Source organism: Ambystoma mexicanum, chromosome 2p (genome assembly GCF_040938575.1).
Source record: "Ambystoma mexicanum isolate Mex_15411 chromosome 2p, UKY_AmexF1_1, whole genome shotgun sequence".
NCBI lineage: Eukaryota > Metazoa > Chordata > Amphibia > Caudata > Ambystomatidae > Ambystoma > Ambystoma mexicanum.
The window spans coordinates 178,520,007-178,541,059 of NC_090923.1; the positions used below are offsets into that span (position 1 = coordinate 178,520,007).

The window sequence follows — 21,053 nt, forward strand, 5'->3', positions numbered from 1 at the left end:
GCTAACCGCATTGGTTGTAACATCCCCAGGGCAACATACATGTTGTAACTCGAGTGTACTGCAGGGTGGGGAGAGTGCAAGTGTCCGGATCAATTTAACCAATAAAATGGATTCAAATTAAGAACCAGACCTGAATCTTGCTGGACTGGACAGGACGATGGTTGAAAAAGATGTCATTATGCCTACACCGTGTATTCAGTTAAAAAATCCTTGTGGTCTAGCTTATATGGCATCACTCTATATTATGTCAATTGGGTGAGGTGCTGAATGCTGGTTGATGATTCACGAGAGAGATATTTAATCAAAATAAAAAATCATTTGTGGAGGAACAAACTCCATTCGATCCCAACATTGAGACCGGCCTTAACAGTATCAAGGTAGTAGATCCATTTTAGCAAGATTCAGGTCTGGTTCTTAATTTGAATCCATTTTATTGGTTAAATTGATCCGGACACTTGCACTCTCCCCACCCTGCAGTACACTCGAGTTACACCATCTATGTTGCCGCAGGGATGTCGCAATCAATGCGGTTAGCAGACCTACCGAACTTCCATCTTTTTGGCATAAAAGGAGACTGGAAAAATAAGAACCAGCGATGATTTATGAAATATCCATGTTTAAAATAAAAATAACTTAAATAATTAAAAACATATGGGCTGTATATTGGAGGTACCCATATGTCAGAATTAATAGATGTGCAGCAACGGGCAGTAACAATCACGCCATATCCACGTTTCGGATATTATATCTTACTTTATCTAGAAGATCAGATGCATCATATATGAGCTCCGAGTTGTGGATGCCATTTTCCATTTCAATATGGCGGGCGCAATGTTCCTTGTTGCCTCCACAGCACAAAGGTCTAGTTGATATATAAAACTACAATTAGACCCGGCAGCTGTGGGTTGACGCCGGCATACTCAGAACTGAGCGCGTAGACGAGGGCAAGAACAAACAAGATTGTAGAGGTGAGCGCGCGGTGGTCCACGCAAGAAAAAACATTTATGCAGATCATGCCTAGGGTTTTTTTTTTGGTAAACAATTCTAGGTCGCTGATCTAAGACTTTATATCTACAGACTGGGCAATTGCCACACCGCGAGGCAAACACATGCAGAATTCGGAATCTTCAGTTTCCATAAACAACGTGAGAGCACCTTCTTTCTCACTCACAGGTACTTAAAAGTCATAGGGGGTTAGAATTGTTAAAAAGGATATGCTGTTTTAAGCTGAAACAATCAGGGTTAAGTTAAATAAATAACAAATCCCGATACTAGCGGTCTGGTTTTACACGAGTTTGAGATGATAATAAACAATCTTGTGGGTTACTCCCACACTTGGGCTTGTCCGTTTTCTTAAAACACAGAGCCTTGACCTCTGTAATAATGTTATTTATTAAAATGGTTAAAGATTTCATAATATGAATTGAGTTGTTTTGAATGTACATAAATTGTCAGCTGAAAAACTTAATATAAGCACGTATGGCTCACTTGTTCTTCCAGTTTGACGACTGAGGATCGACATTACGGGAAATTGAAAACCGCCCCTAAATCTTATTCTACACGAAGCCCCACAAGTCCTTAAAGCAATTAAAAGGTTAGTGGAAATGGTTGCATGTGCACACCAATAGAGATACAACACTCCCAATTTGTGTTTTATTATGTTACCAACACGTTTTTTCGTTTTGGTTTTTTAGACTGTTTAAAAGTGAAGGCTATCAATTGACGGGCCATACTTCAACAGCCATTCCCTGGTGTCATCATACAACGTCCTGAAGACGGGTCCGGCAAACGTCCTATAGCATATTAGTTTGGCTACTGACTCTTTCTTAATCACCGCTGCCAGGACCCAGAAACACATTTTTCTATGTCGACAGAGCCAAGGACAAGCATATTATAAGTCGAGGATATATGCAACAGTAAAACATTTACCTCAAACCCTTACTAACTTCACAACCCCATCACAATAAAACGGTTGTGTTTAGTTTAGAAAAATGGTTTTTGTTGATCCAAATAAGGGACTTTTGCTGATTGTTTTTATGTAACACCATTTGTTAACAATGTGTTTTGTCTTTTTTAACAAAGATTTTTTTGAGTTTTGTATTTATGAATTAAAATATGTATATCTCTATTTTCCTGCCCGTATAGATTTATTGACAGGAAAGATGGCAACCTAACACACCTAGCACGTGTGTAGGCGGGTAACTGTTTTTGTGGCACTTTGTATATAAACGTTCATTCTTTGACCTCTACCACAAAGCCCCCCCAAAAAAAAAAAAAAAAAAAAAAGGACTGGACTATATAGCTCTAATTTTTTGGTCCACTACATGAATTAAAAAAGAAATATGTGATGTGGGAGCCACGAAACTCAAACCCCATACATCTTTGTTGGGAAGTGAACAATCTTATGTTCAGGAAAATACTCACGACATTAATAAGACAAGGGGTCCAGCATGCCATGCATAAATGTCATATAGTGAGTGTATATACCATTCCTCCCGATACTGAGGAGCATTAACACCCAGTTCAACACTGCTTAATATGAATAGGTGCTAAATGGAATATTAATACATCAATTAAATATTCTCTTGGTTCTTCAAACAGAATCCTCTTAGAACCCCCGACTCTCTCTCTACACTACCATTTATGGGATAGTCAGCCGGTTTTATGGACCCCGGCTGCGAGACACTGAACTGGACTGGAATCTCTAGATTAAGTCTACAACTAAATGCCAGGAAGTGACAATACCCAGCCCCTCCACTCACTAACCACATCCTTTACTAACATTCTTTCACCCTCACTACCTTCAGAAGACCCACCATGGCCTGTGTGCTCAACAGACCACTGCCCACCCTCAGTCAACACCTACTCTCTGAATCAATGCTTGGCAACCCAGAGCTGACTTACAACTAACTTACGCCCATGCATACCCATCACAAAATACATTTTTCATATTGACACACAAGCAATGGGTACTGGAAAAGTATCCATCAACCATACAGGGTTTCCGAATCTGCATTTCCCGCTATGCGACTAACATCCACCACATGATTTTCTTTCAAAGCCATGCGCAGCGATGTAAACATTACTGGCGCAAGTGTGTTATATAAGACTACTTATCTTACCTTAATAATACAACCAATACTGGATGTAGTTCTACTAGAATTGCTCAAACTGCAACCGGTGTGACAGGATTACTAGAGAAATGTAATTAGTGAAAAGAAAAATTACAACCTTTCATTGTACATCTTTGTTGCTCTGGTGATCTGCAGGCAGTGTGTAATTCCGCTTTTCGGAATTCAACTCCTGATTCAGGTAATTCAATGTTTACAAACCAGAGGACAAACTGAATAAATAAATGCTGACAAAAAAAGGATAAAATAAAACCGATAGACAAAAGGGTTGGTTGAGAAATATGGGGAACATAAAATACGAATAGGAAGAAATATCCCTTTTATTTTTGGAAGAACGCCCACTTTAACAAACACTTACCTGGAGACACTGATTAGAGAATGGACATGTGGAAAAAGTGATTATTTAAGAAAATGCACACATACAGAAATATAAATACAATTCTTTTCAGGTTCATGAACGTATAAAGTCAGAAAAGGGTTATAAAATAAACATGTTTTAATAAACAATATTTAACAATTTCAAAACAGTCTCCCCGCACCCTCATCCATTTATACAATTTCCCCTTGAACTGTTACAAGTTATACAACTGGTTGGTGTTCTGCCGCACAACAGCCATCACAGAGGTTGGAGGAAGCTCTTTTATTCTCGCTATCTCATTAACTGTGTGTATTGCGTGTCCTGGGTGCGCAAACTGACAAACTCTCTTATGAACCTGAAAAAAAAGAATGTACACAAACTAAATACTGAAAAGTTCAAAAGGGTACAACGTATACAAACTGGGCATGCTCAAATTGATGTCGGCATGGGATTAAACATTACAAAACATGCAAGAGATTACAAGGCTGCAAAGAAAGGTTTTCCTTATACAGCATTTATTTTTCCAGGTGTCTACAATCAGAATAAATTGTAAAAGGCTACCCAGACGGAACAAGCCTGGTGGGCCAAATATAATGTCAGTGTCCTCCTTCTCTGTGCTACCCATATTCTTAAAAATAGGATCTTGTAAACAGTCAACCATGTATGAACATTCATCCATCATTATCTGGAAACAAATGGTTATCGTTAAATACACGTATTAAATGACAGGAGGACTGACTGTTCAGTTTGCAATGAATACATTGCGTTTTGTGTTGATTGGATGAGGTTCACGTGATCTGAAAAAACGCTGCTCGATTCAGTGTTCTTTTCAGCATGGTTCTCGAAGTCAGATTTGTACATACATTTGAAAAGTTGATTTTAGGATGGTTTAATGTTTGATTAGTTTAAAGAGTGGATATGAGGGGTATAAAAGGAGGTAGAGCAATGTCATTTTTGGGAAAGAGACAGGTATAAATCTGCAATGTTTTGAATGGTTTCTCGATTCTTAAGACATGACTTACCAGTAAAAGAGTTGAATTATCAAATGTAAAAATGAGATGGAGATCTTTTTTTTATAGAAATTTATTTTTTGTAAGTAAAAGATGTAGGAATATTGTTTCGAGAAATGTGATTCTGATTGTATATTTGTATATTAGAAGTTGATGATGTGGTGTTAACTTTATTATGTATATTTATATGAAAAATAGTTTAGGAGGATTGGACAGTGGTGTAGCATAAGCTAAAGGTAAGTTGTGTTTTTTTTTCTCATTACAGTCCTGGAAGGGGTTGCTAGCCAATCAGGATGATCAGAACACAGGCTGTATTCACCGGTATGAGCCTGGGTTAGGAGCAACCCGATTGCTGCTGGCAAGCACCCCTTTCCCCTGCGCATCCTTCCCCTCCCGCTCCTCCCTCACCTCTTAGCAGCAGTATAGTTTCCTGTGCGGGTGCTAAGGGTGTTAAATTGAGAAAAGACTAATCAAAATATGAATTTGTGGGATAGCACTATTACATGCCATTGCTTCAAATGTCTGCATGCCCGATGACGTTGTCACGGTTATCAACAGAGAACATGGCTAAGGTGTGGCTCTTTTTCCCCAAAATATATTTGATTGCTTTTCAAAATATAGCATAGAAATCAGAGGAACTACCATTCCTCACAATAGATATATAAAAAGGACATATTTCGTCTATCTCTTCCTGGATGTTTTGCCCCGTATTAAACTGGGAATACCTCTGCATTCAACACACAAAAGGGGATTCAACACGTGGGATGGATTCAAATAATTCGAAAATTGGCTTGAATCCACACAATTGAAGCTCAGAAAGTTTTTGTTTGTGGTGTAAACAGCTTTAATGAATGCTATACAAATATAATAAAAATGGTCAATTACAAAACAGAATCCATAAAAAGAAACTCAAAACAGCCATTCTGCAGTTTACTCATATCCACACTCCCATGACCATGCATCATACTCGCAACTGCAAAAATTACTCACAGAATTTCATATTCCCAACTGTTGTGTTTAAACATGGAACTGAGCTTTACAGAGTCATGACACATACTTGTGTGCATAAACAAACAGTTGCTTAAACTGCTTAACAACTCGGCATGCACTGTGCCTCATAGAGCTCCGTTTCAATTTATGAAAGGTGGCACACAAAAAGGCACACAACATTTTTGGGAATTGCCAACCCAACTAGTGTGGTATGTACTGAGAAGCCTCAGGTCTCAATTCTCCAAGTTGGCACTGGATTCGAAGACGTCTGAATGACCAATATTCAAATCTTCATCAGGGGTAAACAACTTGTTTTAACGCACAGCGGCACCTATGACTAAAAACGTAGGCAATGGCCCGGCATTTCAATCACTTAAACCGCGCTACTCCAAGTGGTACATCAAAGGGGAAGCACTGTTTCAAATACGTCTGCGTCGCACTCTGTGTATAAACATAACTGTTAATCATATCGGAGTATCCAGATGGTCGGCGTAGGAGCAAGCAACACAGTAAGTCATTTATAATGCACCTGTACACAAGTGTTTCTAGGCGCGAAACACCTCTAAGCACTGGTGGCCGGTGCATTCAACATTAACAATCCTCCACCTTTATACTTTCCCCTCCCCGACACCCTGCCCCACTTCTGAGTACACCCATTGTAATTAGTACCCCACAGAACAGAGTGTGTCAAGGTCCACTTATGGTCCAAAGTGAACGGACTGATATTGAACGTACCCTCCAACACAAGTCCAGTCGGGCATATGGGACACATTACTCACTGTAATCGTATTTCTGATGTTTGTATCTGCTTAGATTCACATGCTGTGCATAGGCCGACATCTAGTGGAAGCCGTGGAGTATTACAGTTGTTTTCGAAACTCGAAAAGCGAAGTCGACAGGGCGTCCCAGTAATACTATCCCTAGTGTGACGTCCACTGAACCCATGATCCGTCACGAGTCGAGGTCTCTCAGATTGTTATATTTCTGACATGAGGTAGCATGAAGTGTAGCGCAAGTACAGTTGTAGCCAAGATACGTATCAGACAAAATCATAAGCATCCACGAGTCTTCTCTCCAAGGGGAGGAAGGGTGGGCCACATGTGAATATAAGCAGATACAAGCATAAGAAATACAAATACGGTGAGTAATGTATCCCTTCTGAGGCTTGTGGAATCTGCTTAGACCACATGCTGTGCATAGATTAGCGAGCAGTGTTAGAAGAAGGTGGTGGGATATGAGAAGGTTCCTGGGCGAACAGAGGTCTTCGAACCGCTTGTCCCACCTGTGTTTCTGTCTTGGAATGAGTGTCAATGCAGTAATGCTGAGTGAAAGTGTGTATTGAGCTCCTTGTGGCTGCTTTGCAAATGCTGTCTAGAGGGACATTTGCAATGAAAGCCAGAGTGGCTCCTGTGCTCCTTGTGGAGTGAGCTCTGGGCGTAAAAGGCAGTCTCTTGTTTTATAGGGAATAGCATAATTGTATACCTCTGTCTATCCACCTGGAGAAGGCATTCTTTGAAATGCTGTCACCTTTTCGGCCTGGTTATATGGATCTTTCTTAGCGGTCTGGCCTTGTCTACATAGAGGACTGCCCTCACATCTAGTGGGTGGAGTTTTACCTCAGCTGAGCTGGTGAGATCCTGAAAGAAAGCCGATAGCTTAATAGACTGGTATTATGGTTTACGTGAAATTTAGAGATGAACTTGGGGGGCTGGAGGGGAAGAGGAGAAGCTAGGGTGAGTACGTAAAACCAGCTCGTCTTTGTGTACAAGAAAGGATTCTGCACTGACAATGCTTGTATTTCACTAACTCTTCTTATGGAAGTGATAGCCACCAAGAAGGCAGTTCTTTAAATCAGGTGTTTGAGACTAGACTTGTGCATTGGCTCGAAAGGGGGTCCCCATGAGCTTAGCAAATATAACATTGAGATCCCATCCTGGCGGCGGGTTTGAAATTGGAGGGTGGGGTCTCTTTACTCCCTCCATGAATGCTTTGATGACAGGTAGCTTCCACCATGAGACTTTATTGTGCGAAGTGGTATAGGCGGACAAAGCCGCCAGGTGGACCATTAAAGAGTTGAATACTAACCCTGCATCTAGAAAGTGGAGCATGTAAGTTAGAATGTGGGAAGGAGTACATTCTATGGGGTTTAGACTGGCACCAAATTACAAATCTCCTCCACTTGTCAAAACAACAGTGCCTACTCTTCGGCTTTCTTGATTCTTTCAAGATATCCATACATCTCTGTGGCAGATTAAGATGTCCGAACACTGACTTCAGGAGCCATGCTGCCAAGTTCATTGAGTGAGGGTGCACTGTTAGTCCCCCGTGCTGAGTGAGCAGATTGTACGGGCACAAGAGTTTGAGGGATCACACATCGCAGATGTCGATACCAGGGTTGTCTTGCCCACATAGGAGCAACTAGGATGAGCGTCACCTGTGTTTTGTGGCTCTTTTTCACCACCTTCCTCAGAGGTGTTGGGGGGGGGGGGGGGAATCGTAAGCAAATTTCCCTGACCAGTTCATCTATAGGGTGTTCCCCCTTGGAGCCTGGGTGGGGGAACCTGGACGCAAAGTCTGGGCATTGCCTGTTTTCGCTTGTAGCAAACAAGTCTATTGTGGGGAAACCCCATTGAGGGAAGAGGTGTTCTACGACCCCTGCGTGTAGTTGCCACTCGTGTTCTTCTGGTAGTGGATCTCTGCTCAATGAGTCTGCGAGAGAGTAGAGTTCCCCTGGAAACGTGCTGTGACGATAGAAATATTTTCAGTTTAAGTGCCCATTTGCAAATTTGTTGCGCAAACCTGGACAGATTTGGAGAATGTCTTAGACCTGCACAGATTGCTTTTCTAGGTGAGACTTGAACGATACTGCCAGTAGGTCTAGTAGATTGATATGGTTCTGTGCTGCCGCATGAGACCACAGACCCTGAGCTGTGTGGTGAAGGTAATGAACCCCCCACCTAGCAAGTGAGGCGTCCGTCGTGACAATTGCTTCTACTTCGAGATTGTAGAAGGGTTTCCCCTTCAACAGATTTTCTCTTGTCCACCAGCAAAGATTTTGTACTAGCATAGGTGAAACGATCACTAGATCGTCCCACTGACCACTCGCCTGAGACCACTGTTTTGCCAACCGCTCCTGCATGGGTGCAGGCACGCGTGAGGTACCAGGTAAATGCAAGATGCTATTATGGCTAGCAAACGCATTGCTTTACGCACATTTATCTGGCGGCCGGCCTGATAATGTGGTAATTGCAGTAACATGTTTTGGACTCTTTCCCCCTCTTGTGTGTTCATGACAGCTCCTAGGAACTGCTTGGTTGTGCTTGGCACTAGGCTGGATTTTTTCTCGTTGATGGAAAAGCCCAATTGGAAGAGTAGGTTGATAGTTCTGTGAATGTTTTGCCTGCAAATTAGAGCAGACTCCCCTGTAATCAGCCAGTCGTCCAGATAAGGGCACACTGGGATTGCCTCCCTGCGCAGGTGTGCTGCCACCACTGCCAGTACCTTCCTGAAAACCCATGGAGCAGATGCTATTCCGAAGGGTAGCACTTTGATTTGGTAGTGCTGGTTCGCTATCTTAAAACGCAAGACTCTTCTGTGGGCTGGGAACATTGAAAAATGAAAATATGCATCTTTCATATCCAGTATTGCCCTGCAATCCCCCTTTTTTAGTAGAGGGATTACCTCTTGTAGCGTAGTCATGCAGAACTTTTGTGGCTTGACATATTTGTTTGCAGTGCGCAAATCGTATACTGGGCGCATTGTTAGATCTTTCTTTGGCACAAGGACGTAAGTTGAATAAATACCCTTGTTTACCTGGTTGGCCGGGACGACTTTGATGGCATCCTTTAGTAGAAACGTGGCAATTTCCTCGAGGAGGATGCACTGGTGTTCCTTGGAATCAGCCTTTTGTCGTGGGGTATAGTTCCGGGGTTGCTCGAGGAGCTCTATACCATATCCGCATGCTACGGTGGACAGCACCCATCTGTCTGTGGTGATTTCCTCCCATGCGTGGGTTAAGCTGGACATGCGCCCTCCTACTGGTGAGGCATGGGAGGGCACCTGGAGCGGAGAGTGAGGTGCCACTTTGGGAGGAGTTGCCCATACCGCGACCGCGGGATCTGCACGCTCCTCCAGGCTAATTCTGGGAGGACTGACCCTGATGGTTTCCCCAGGCAGTACCTTGGCTCTGGTTATAGGTGGAACCCCTCTGTGTATGTTGGCTGTGTGAGGGACGAAAAGTCCTGTTTCTCCTCTGGCCAGTAGGTTTATTGGTCAGTTGGCCCAATGACTTGAGAGTAAGGAACAAGTTACTTACCTGTAACTGTTGTTCTCCAGCATGGGTCTGGCATGGATTCACATGCTCATGAATATTCCCCGTCGTCAGGCTGGGAATCCTCGGTAAAGAAAAAACCAGTATCAGTTTCGTTTCTGATCTGTCTTTTGTAGTAATAACCAATCACTGGTCTCTGCGTCATACTGACCACAGCCAATGATTGCCCTCTACCTAAGCACCGCCTCTGGCAGCCATCTTCAGATTTGGAAGCACGTGAAGTGGCAGTATGACCAAGTGAAGAGCCGCAGAGGGGTAGGCGGGAGGGTTCGCATGTGAATCCATGCCAGACCCATGCTGGAGAACAACAGTTACAGGTAAGTAACTTGTTCCTTCTCCAGCATGGGGTCTGGCATGGATTCACATGCTCATGAATAAAGAATACATAGCAGTACACACATGCACAACCACGGGAGGTGGCAAAGGCTCAACATTAAGCATCACATAAACTCAACATTAAGCATCTTACCTCCTCACCAGGCTCACCTCAGGCGAACAGGTTGCGCAGCACTGCTTGGCCGACCCTGGACTCCTCCCTGGAATCCCGGTCGACGCAGTAGAATTTCGTGAAGGTGTGCGTCGACCTCCACGTAGCAGCCCTGCATATGTCCAGCAGGGGCACACCAGATAGGAACGCCGTGGTAGCTGCGATCGCTCTGGTGGAATGGGCTCTCGGACGGCCAGGCAGCGGTCGGTTTGCCAACCGATGACAGTACATGATACAGCCGGAGAGCCATCTGGAAATGGAAGCCTTCGAGAGAGCCTTCCCCTGATTGACAGGTCCAAAGTTCACAAAGAGTTGTGACGTCTTCCGAAAACACTTCGTGCGGTCTACGTAGAACTTCAGCGCTCTAGCCACATCCAGCGAGTGCAAAGTCCTCTCAGCCGGCGACGAAGGCGACGGGAAGAACACAGGCAACACCAAGGGTTCGTTGAGATGGAAGTCCGACGGCACCTTGGGCATGAAGGAGGGGTGCGTCCTGAGCACTACCCTCGTGTCGTGGAAAGTCAAGTACGGGGCCTTGCAGGAAAGGGCCTGGATCTCTCCCACTCGTCGTGCGGAGGTGATGGCCACAAGAAAAGCTGTTTTCCACGATAGAAACTTCAACGGGGCCGAGTGCAGAGGCTCGAACGGAGGTCCCATGAGCTTGGTCAGCACCACGTTGAGCTCCCACGCCGGGGCCGGAGCCTTCACCGGCGGGAACGATCTGAACAGTCCCTTCATGAACTCTTTCACCAGACGATGAGACCACAAGGACGTCCGCCCCGTGGTTCTGGTGTATCGGGAGATCGCAACAAGATGAATCTTGATGGACGCGTGTGCCAGACCAGCTTTGGCCAGCGTCAGCAGGTACGGCAGTACTTGGGGAGCCGTAATCCGTAGAGGGTTAATCTTCTGTGCGTGGCACCAGACAGAGAACCTCTTCCATTTGTGTCCGTAGCATTTAAGAGTCGAGGACGCCCTGGCCTTTGCAAGAACCTCTCTGCAATCGGCCGGTATGTCGTATCCTCCAAACTCTAGCGCTGCAGGAGCCAGGCCTGCAAGTTCAGCGACTTCGGGTCGTGGTGGAGGATGGCGCCTCCTTCCCTGGAGAGTAGATCCGCGTCCGCCGGCAGCTTGATCGGCGGGGACGCTGACAAGTCCAGAAGGTCCGGGAACCATATCTGCCTCGGCCACGCAGGTGCGACGAGGATCATCCTGCACCGTGACCTCTTGAGCTGGTTGACGAGCCGGATTAGCAGAGGCAAGGGAGGGAACGCGTAGAGGAACAGGCCCTCCCAGGGGAACGAGAAAGCATCGCCCATGCTCCTCGTCTGGGGAAACCTGCTGGCGAACCTCCGGCACTTGGTGTTCGTTGCCGTCGCGAACAGGTCGATCTGGGGTGTGCCCCACCGTCGGAAGAGGCGATCCACCAGATCCTGCCGTAGTTTCCACTCGTGGCACGAGCGCAGCTCCCTGCTGAGTGAGTCGGCGATGGTGTTTTTTATCCCTGCCAGATGAAACGGTACCAGAAAAATCCCTTGGGCGACGGCCCAATGCCACAGGTCCTGCGCCTCCTTGGACAGCGCTGGGGACCTGGTTCCGCCCTGTTTGCTGATGTAAAACATGGTGGTGGTGTTGTCGGTGAAGATCCTCACCACCTTGCCCTTGAGGGACGGAAGGAAGGACCTGAGGGCCCAAAACACTGCACGGAGCTCCAGGACGTTGATATGCAGGGACTTCTCCGTCGGGAGCCAGAGTCCCCTTGCGTGCAGATTTTCGGTGTGCGCTCCCCACCCTTCCAGGGAGGCATCCGTGGTCACAGTCTCCTGGTGGGCTGGGGTCTGGAAGTCCATGCCCGCCGTCAGATGCGCGCGGGTGCCCCACCACCGTATCGCTCGTCGGAAACTCTCGTCAAGCTTGATCCTTTCCTCGAAGCTGCCCGTCGTCTGGATCCAGCGCGCATCCAGGAATTCTTGCAACGGGCGCATCCGGAGCCTGCACATGGGAATGAGGTAGATGCAGGAAGACATCATCCCGAGGAGGGACTTGATGGACCTCACCTTGGCCGCGTCGGCCACCAACATCCGTTGCACCTTGCCCAAGATGGTCCTGGTCCTCTCCTCCGACGGGGAGGCCAGAAGGGACACTGTGTCGAGCCTCGCTCCCAGAAACAGTGCGACTTGCGCGGGCACCAGGTGGGATTTGGCGTAGTTCACGGAGAATCCCAGGTCCGTGAGGAGTTGGACGGTCCTTGCCGTGTGGACCACGGCGAGCTCCCTCGTCTTGGCGCGGATGAGCCAGTCGTCCAGGTAGGGGTAGACGTGAATCCCCTCGCGGCGCAGCTGCGCCGCCACCGGTGCGAGGCACTTGGTGAATACCCTGGGTGCCGACCGTAGTCCGAAGGGGAGGGCTTTGAACTGGTAATGACGCCCTTGGACCACGAATCTGAGGAATTTTCGGTGCCCCTTTAGGATGGGAATGTGGAAGTAGGCATCCTCCAAATCCAACGACGATAGGAAGTCTCCTTCCTCCAGCCGACCCAGGACGTGCTGGAGGGTGACCATCCGGAACTTCTGCGCCTTGATGAACTTGTTCAGACGTCGCAGGTCTAGGATGGGGCGCCATCCTCCCGTCTTCTTCTTCACGAGGAAGTATCGCGAGTAGACTCCGGAGCCCCGAAGCCTCTTTGGGACGAGTTCGATGGCGCCCTTTCTGAGCATCGCCTTTACCTCCAGGAGAAGTTGAGGGACGTGAAGTTCTTTCCTGGCCACGGGGGGGACGCGCGGGCACCTTCTTTGAAACTCGAGCGCGTGGCCCCGGGCCAGGGCGTCCAGCACCCAACGGTCGGTGGAGATGGACTCCCACACGCTGACGAAGCCCGCCAGCCGGCCTCCCACCGGGGTGCTTCGGTGGGGGCCCGACCCCACGGCCGGTTCAATCCTGCTTGGACGCGGCCTTGCCGCCTTGACCTCCTTGGCGACGACGGCGGGGTCCGCTAGACTTGCCTCGTCCTCTGTAGGCCTCTTGCGACGACGAGCGGGCCGCTTGACGGTAGGAAGCGAAACCGCCGCCGGAACCTTTGGAGGCGCCCTTGCCTCCGCCGCTCCGAAAGGGCGTTCGTCGTTGCTGCAGGACTCCAAGGGCCCTGGCCGTCTCAGTATCCGCCTTGATGGCCTGAAGGGAATCGTCCACTGTCTTCCCAAACAGGTTGTTCCCGTCGAAGGGCATGTCCAGGACTCTGGTCTGGACGTCCTGCCGAAAGTCTGTAGCTTTGAGCCATCCACGACGTCGAAGCAAACGCCGTTGCCCAGCTGGCGGAACCCAGTGTCGGCGATGTCCGTCGCCACGGTGATGGCGTGGTCCGACGCCACCTCACCTTCCTGCAGGATCTCAAGGGCCTCCGCCCTCTTGTCGTCCGGCAGAAAATCCAGCAGGGGAGCTATCTTGTACCAGAGCTCCCTGTCGTAGCGGGCCACGATAGCCAAGGCGTTGGCCGCTTTAATCGTCGTCGCTGCCGACGAGATGACTCTACGTCCCATAGCATCCAATTTCTTTCCCTCGCCGTGCGGCGGGGAAGTTGATGTGGAGGCCGCACCCCCCCGCTTTCTTCCTGGCTGCCGCGGAGACGACGGCTGCGCCCGGAGGCATAGGGGGGCCGTGTCCGGGACCCGGTACTTTTTCTGGTACCGGTCTCTTCTAGCTGGCGTCGTGGAAGGGTTCTTGAGGAGGGAAAGGCCCTCATCCCAAATGTCGTCCAACAGAGGCACTGCGAGGACCGTCTTCCTCTTGGCCTCGCGCCGCTGACAAAGGAAGCCTTCCTTTTTCTTCTCCTCAGGGCAGAGTTGGAAAAGCTCGGAAGCCCTGGAGATCATGGAGTGGAAAGATCCGATCTCGTCGGGCGGAGAAGCCCTGGTGGGAGGCGACGACGGAAAATCCTCGTCGTATGCCTCGTCATCCGTACCCGTCGCTGCCGTGTCAGTCCCCGTATCATCCCCTCGGGTGGACGGGGAGGAGGGCTGGACGGGGCGCGACGGTTGAAAAGGAGGTGGTGGATGGATCCTTCTTTTCTTGGTGGGGGGAACACCAGAAGATCCCGGTTCTGGATCCCCCGACGGGAGAGGTTCCTCCGTCGGTAACGGTAGCCTCGTCCTTATCTCGGAGCATAAGGACTGTATGGCCAACAAAATGGCCGCCGAGTTGTCTTGCGGCGCTGGCAGAGGGGAATCCGACGGGCGAGCAGGGGCCCCGTCGGTATCCTCGACGATGTCGTCGTCGTCACCTGCGTCGGGGTCCATTCCGACGGGCTGGCCTTCTTCCACGCCTAGGCCGTGGCTTAAGACCTCGATCAACTCCTCTTCTGAGGTTGAGGCCGAATCTACGACGACGCCCTGCCCCCCCTTCTTCTTCCCCACGGAGGGTTTCACGGGGGTCCTATCGATGGGCACAAAGGAAGACTCCCTCCGCGGAGGCAGGGAGATTCTGGGCCCTGAGGTCGCCACCACTGGTGTAGCCACCACAGGCTGAGCCAGGGCCGCCGCGACCGTTTCGATAGAGGGCTTGGTCGGATGGATCAAGGCCTTCACCACCTTAGGTGCGCTCACCGCCTTATCCTTGAGGGAGGGGGCACTGCCACGCTCCTCCTCTGCCTTAGAGCTCGACCGGGGCCTCTCCAGGAGCTTCGCCGGGTGCTCGGCCTTCCTCTTACCCGACCCAGAGCGTTGGCTCGTGGTTGATGGTGCCGGGGAGGGTGCGCCCTGCCTGGCGCCCGTAGAGCCCGACCGTTCGGCGCTCCCGGTGCCAGCGGACTCGCGGTGCTTGGCCTTATGTTGGGCCCCCGTCGCCGGGGCGCCCTCAAAGGTCTTAGAAGACCGCTCGGATTTCTTCTTCTTCTCGCCAGACGGGCTCTTACCCTCCAGCCAGTTGGCGAGACGTTGATGGCGGTCCTTCATGGTCCGTTCCGACATGTTGCCGCAAAACGCACAGTCCTTCTCCACGTGCGTCTTGTCCTCATGAAGGCAGTAAAGGCAGAAAGAGTGCTCGTCCTCCTTGAAGACGTTCTGCAGCTGGCATCCAGGGCAGACCCTGAACAGCTTTCCGGGCGTCGAGCTTCCCTTCTCCTGGGCCATCTCCGAGACCGGCCCTGAGAAGCTTCTGGAGTCCTCCGAAGCGTAGCTCGACGAAATCTTCACCCTTGAGGGGCACAGATGAATCCGACACGGGTCCCCGTTGATCGGATGTAGGATCGGTGGAGCTTGAGGCTCTTTTGACCGAAAGATTGAAGTTTTTTGTGAAAAAGCGCGAAAAATAGCACTAACGCTCGAGAGCAATAGCACGAGGATCCCAACACATGAACGTGCGGTAAAAATCTGAAGATGGCTGCCAGAGGCGCTGCTTAGGTAGAGGGCAGTCATTGGCTGTGGTCAGTATGACGCAGAGACCAGTGATTGGTTATTACTACGAAAGACAGATCAGAAACGAAACTGATACTGGTTTTTTCTTTACCGAGGATTCCCAGCCTGACGACGGGGAATATTCATGAGCATGTGAATCCATGCCAGACCCCATGCTGGAGAACGTATTCTTCTTTGGCCGTCTTTAAGGTGTCCTCGACAGCCTTGCCAAAGAGCACATTGGCCTCAACGGGCATCAGCTTGCGTCTCTGGTTTAAAACACGATTGACGCAACCAAGCATGATGCGTGATAATTGTCCCTTCTGCTATTATCCTGCCTGCGTTGACCCCCGCAGCGTCAAGATTGGTTTTTAATAAGCAGCTTCACACTGCCCTGCCTTCTGCAGCCACCTGGGCAAGCTGCAACTTAAGTTGTTCGGGGGCCGATGATAGTAAGGCCGAGACCTCATCCCATTTGTGGCAGTTGTAGCTGTCCAACAGGGTATAATTGTAAGCAATCCTAGTCTGGAATGCCACGGAGAAGGCCACCTTTCTGATCATTGTGTAAAGTCTCTTGCTTTCCTTTTCAGGGCGGGCCTCAGAGGAAGCTACGGGAGTACCAGCCCTTTTCCTTATTGTAGCAACAACTAATGAATCAGGCTTCAGTTGCCCTCTGATATAAATCGGTTCAGAAGGGGCAGGTCTAAACAGTTTCTCTATGCAGGGGTTCACTGCCCACGTAAGATTGGGGGTCTCCAGCGATGGCTGTATTCTTCGCTGAATGGACTTGAGGAGAGGGATAAACTGAGTAACAACCTTCTTATCTCCTAAGATTTCATCTACAAAATCTTTATCTTGTTCACATTGAGTAGCTATCTGAAAATGCTCTGCCGCCTTGACGATCACTTAATTTAGCAGTGGTTGATTGCCAATGGGTGATCACATGACCAGTGGGAGGAGGGGGGGCATCCTGATTAACAAGAGAGTCCATGACATACATATTTGTCTCGGGGTCAACCTCAGGGTCCTCATCATCCCAGTGTTAAGGGTCTGCTGCATCATCCCCGTAATAAGGGTCTGCTGCCTCTTGAATCGATCGGCGTCTGGGTCATAGAGGTCAATGACTGTGCCTTGCACTGGATTCTCATGGCAAGACCTCTCAGCAGGGGGTTGAGCAGGGATCTGCGACCCACAGGGTGCCTAAAAGGGAGAGAAAGGGGGGGAATGGGGTGTTGCAGAAGCTCTTGAAATAGTTACAGTCCTTTTCATAGAAGTTGGCCATGAAGGACATCCTCATGTCTATATCCTCACCCAACCATTGGGCAGAACTAGGCATGGGCATCATTTAACTGTGAGCCCTAAGGTCTCCCTTGCTACTCCTGAAAAAATAATGCTAAAGAAAATTCAAATGTTCTTTACCTTCCGGCTGATTTGCTGGGGCCAGCAGCATGTGGTTCTGTTTCTGGAGCGGCTGGTTTTCTGATGGCTATAGCCGGTAAAATAGCTCAGTGGGTTGAGCGATGGCTGTTGTAATGTGTGTGTGGATCTGCAGGTTGCAGGTCTGGCTCCCAGCAAGGCCAGCACAGCCTTTCATGCTACTGAGGATGATAAATGAGTACCAACACAGGTTGGGTGGTATTGTATGTATATTTGTTCTATATGAAGCGCTTAAGCGTAAGTGCTATATAACAACACATTATCGTTTGGCCTTGGACGTCTTGTTTGCATTCACAGTGATTCTGTGAAATGGGACTATATGCACTGATATTAACGATGCATATGGTAATCCACTCTTGTATGAAATGTATAACACTTTAGTGATATTGTAACCATATTTTTCCTAGTGTACTCAGAAACAATGCTATGTGATGCTTCCCGCAATGTCACTTCGGAGTGGGGTCAAATGACATCACTTCCTGTGATGTCAGAGGTCAAGGGTCATGTGATCTCACTTCCGCTACCCCTGGCATTTTTGTGATATGACATCCCTGGAACTAGGGATGACCAATGGCTGAGAAGGGAGCCCTAAATCTTCATTTGTGGGAGGAAGTAATGTAGAAGGAGACGCCTTCTTTTTCAGGGTGGAAGACCGAATCATGAGATACAGGTTCTTTATTCTTATGAGTGGGGCTAACATCCTGAGATTTCTTCCTATGAGGGGTCTTAGAGGACTTTTTCTTGGACTCTCTTTACCCTGGCCCCCTGAAGCGTGTTTCTTAACTAAGTGGGCCAATCCCGACCGTATGGGGTCTTGTACCTGAATCGACGCAGAACTTTGAATTTTCGGGTGCGGGCTGAACCGGAGCCTCGACCGTGGATGATTGGCCCCCAGTGGGAGTTTTTCACGCAATATCTGTACCGTCCTTCGACGGCCGGGACCTGTCATGTGGCCATCTCGATCGAGAGTGCCCAGAGTACCGAGATTCAACAAATCTCTCCCTAGACGTTGTGCACTGCCGTCTGCTCGACATGCTTGTCGAGTATCGAACGTGGGTTGTGTGTTTAGTGGAGGATGAAGTGACAGCGCTTCCGCTGCCGGGTGTTGTCCCCATAACAAGGACGCCGGCCTGTATTCTGGGGCTGGGGGCCAGCGCTTGGGTAACCGGAGTAACCCTGTCGTAGGATACTGCAGCATTGCTGCCGTCGCTGAAAACACTCTCTACTTCCATGGTCTCGAGCTGCCTGACGTAGTGGGCCCAGCGTTTAGTAGATAGGTCCTTCAAAGTCCTGGGCTTGAAGAGTCTGCACTCTTGACAAGAATGCTCGACGTGGTCTCGCGGGGGAGACAGGTTACACACACAAGGTGTTTATCGACCCATGGAAATTTCCTATTGCACTTGGGGCAAAATTTGAAGGGTGTCTTGTCCATACGGAATGACATGGCAGCTAGGCGAATGTAGAGTAAGGAAAGGGGCATACACTTTCTAAAATGACTTCCACCCGCTCTCTCCCTACTGTGTGGGCAGAAGCCCGTAGCGGCCTTCCAAGTCCGAAACAGATCCATCGCGGGAGTCTTTCGACGGTCGTCTTTCTTGTCCTTCACCGGCGTCTGGTGTTTGGATAGTCAGTGATATAAAGGCTAGTAAGAAGAAACTATCAGTAATTTGATAATAGTAAATGGCTATAAGCCGATAGAGGAACTCCGCTACAAGCGTCCTTCTAGAATGGTGGAAAAAAAACAATCTAAGGGACCTCGATGCGTGAAGGATCATGGTTACAGTGGACGACACACTAGGGATAGTATTACTGGCACACCCCGTCGACGTCCCTTTTCGAGTTTCGAAAAAGATTGTAATATTCCGCAGCTTCCACTAGATGTCGGTCTATGCACAGCATGTGATCTAAGCAGATTCCACAAGCCTCAGAAATTTAGATATAAAAAAAAAAAACATTCCAAATAAGATATTACAGCCCGTTTCTTTTATCACATGTGTGCAAGGATTCGGTTTCCATCCCTACCCAACTCAAACAAAATGCCAAGGGGCTCTAGGGCCAAGTCTCTTCAATCCATTTGGAAGATCCAGGACAGGACCTCACTCCAATACGCCTGATTAAGGGAACAGGACCACCACATGTGCCAATGTGAGCCCAGAGAGCCAAACCCCTTCCAGCAATAGGGCCTGACGTCTGAGTACATTCTGGCCAACCTTGCTGGAGAGAGCTGCAACCTGTGCAGCAACGTAAAAACATTGTGCCTATATTGCAGCACTACTGAGGCCTGCTAAACTGAAAACCACACTTTGGCCTACAGCTTCTCTCCCTTGTCGTCACCTATGTCCTTGCTACACTGCTTCCTAGCTCGAAGGGTTTCGACAGGCTCTGCGGTACAGTGACAAATGCTTGATTAAGTTTCAATTTCATCATTACACTTTATTCAACATAAGTCTTTCAGCAACACAACATATTCCCTTAAAATCTAATAATTTATAGACACATCAATACAATATACACTCATGTAAAATTAAAGTTAAGGAACAACAGACTACATTTCTAAAATGTTATAGAGGCTTTTTTAGTGCTTCTGCGAACCCAAGCTCGATGGATAATATTTGCAACTGCTAGTCACTGCAATGTTTGAAGTTGACTTACAAAAGTTCATAGCTTCAGTTCTGATCGAATGCCGATTTAACTAGGGTTTCAGGTGATAAGATCTTAGACCTCTATAAAACGGACATATAAACAAAGTGAATCAGAGCGTCTTTCTCCAATAAACACGAAGCGCACAAATCAGACTCTATTTCTTTCTGAGCACTTCTAGGGTTAAGGTACCAAACCGAAACTTGATTTAAAAGGATCTTGCATATCCTAGCTTAATCAAGTCCAGGGTACTCAAACCCAAAGGCATATTTGCACAACTAGTATTCTCTCAGTAGCAATGACTTCACAATCCTAGAGCAGATCCAAGACTAATCTGTTAGTATATGCTTTTATTTTACTAGGATCTTAGTTCATTGATTAAATGCTAGTTACGTTGACCCAAAGGTAAAAATGTTCCACGTTTTTTAAGTCATCTTAACATGTCTACACAAAGGTAGCCTAGGGCTCCCATCCTGAGAGAGGATATTGAGCATTTCACCACTATATTTATTTAAACAAGGGAGGACCACAGTCACAACCAATACATGACTGGTTTGATATTTAAATCATAAGTGACACTTTTCAGATTGTGTCCTAATTTGAGTGCAGTATTCAGAGTTGTGAGAAACCAGAAGGTGTTTTAGCTGCTAGTCCCTGGGGATCAGCCATCCAGGTGGCCAGAACACGGCCATTGCTTTTGGATCCAGTTCCTGGGTGTGGAACAGCGTGGGAGGATCACCTGGGTGAGGGGTCTTCAGGAGTGGGACACCGTATGGCGAGATGTGGTATCCCTCCCCCTGCAGCACCTTTACCCCATCCTACCAGGTAGGATACATGTAGGAACTTTACCCCCTGCCACTTTCCATTTTCCAGCACTTTCAGACAGCCCGTTCAGGGAGAAAACAGACTCACAACCGAGCAGTGTATCTGACATGTCCCGCTACTGTGATCAGGCAATTACTGACAATCACTCACACTTGACAACTTGACATCCATAACACCCCCCCCCCCCCGATAAAAGTTGGAGCACGAAAGCACAGTCTGAGCGAGGCAAAGCACACAAAAGGTAAAGCAGTTGCAAGTCAGCAGCTGAACAAGGGGAGAAAGACAGGAAAACCAAGAAGGGTTGGTAAGAAGGGAATTGCCCTTGAACTTTTGGCAACAACCCGATACTTTCAAGAAACCATCAAGGCAGAAAGCGCAAGGCCAGGAATCCAGACCTTAGAATCCTGCATTGTGTGTCAGTGATAACTAAGGTCCTCCTGAGTAACTGACCAAGGCGG

The 21,053-nt window shown here is 48.3% G+C and overlaps 1 protein-coding gene across 2 annotated transcripts in view; it reads right to left on the bottom strand.

Moving 5' to 3' along the window:
- Positions 1 to 3,609: 3,609 nt before the first annotated feature.
- Positions 3,610 to 21,053, bottom strand: part of TATDN2 (TatD DNase domain containing 2) — an 887,958-nt gene continuing 870,514 nt past the window's right edge. For both annotated transcript variants that reach the window (XM_069643017.1, XM_069643019.1), the window contains one exon: positions 3,610 to 3,844. In XM_069643017.1, the coding sequence (XP_069499118.1) occupies positions 3,704 to 3,844 (141 nt within the window). In that variant the 3' untranslated portion in view covers positions 3,610 to 3,703. The remainder of the gene's footprint in view (positions 3,845 to 21,053) is intronic.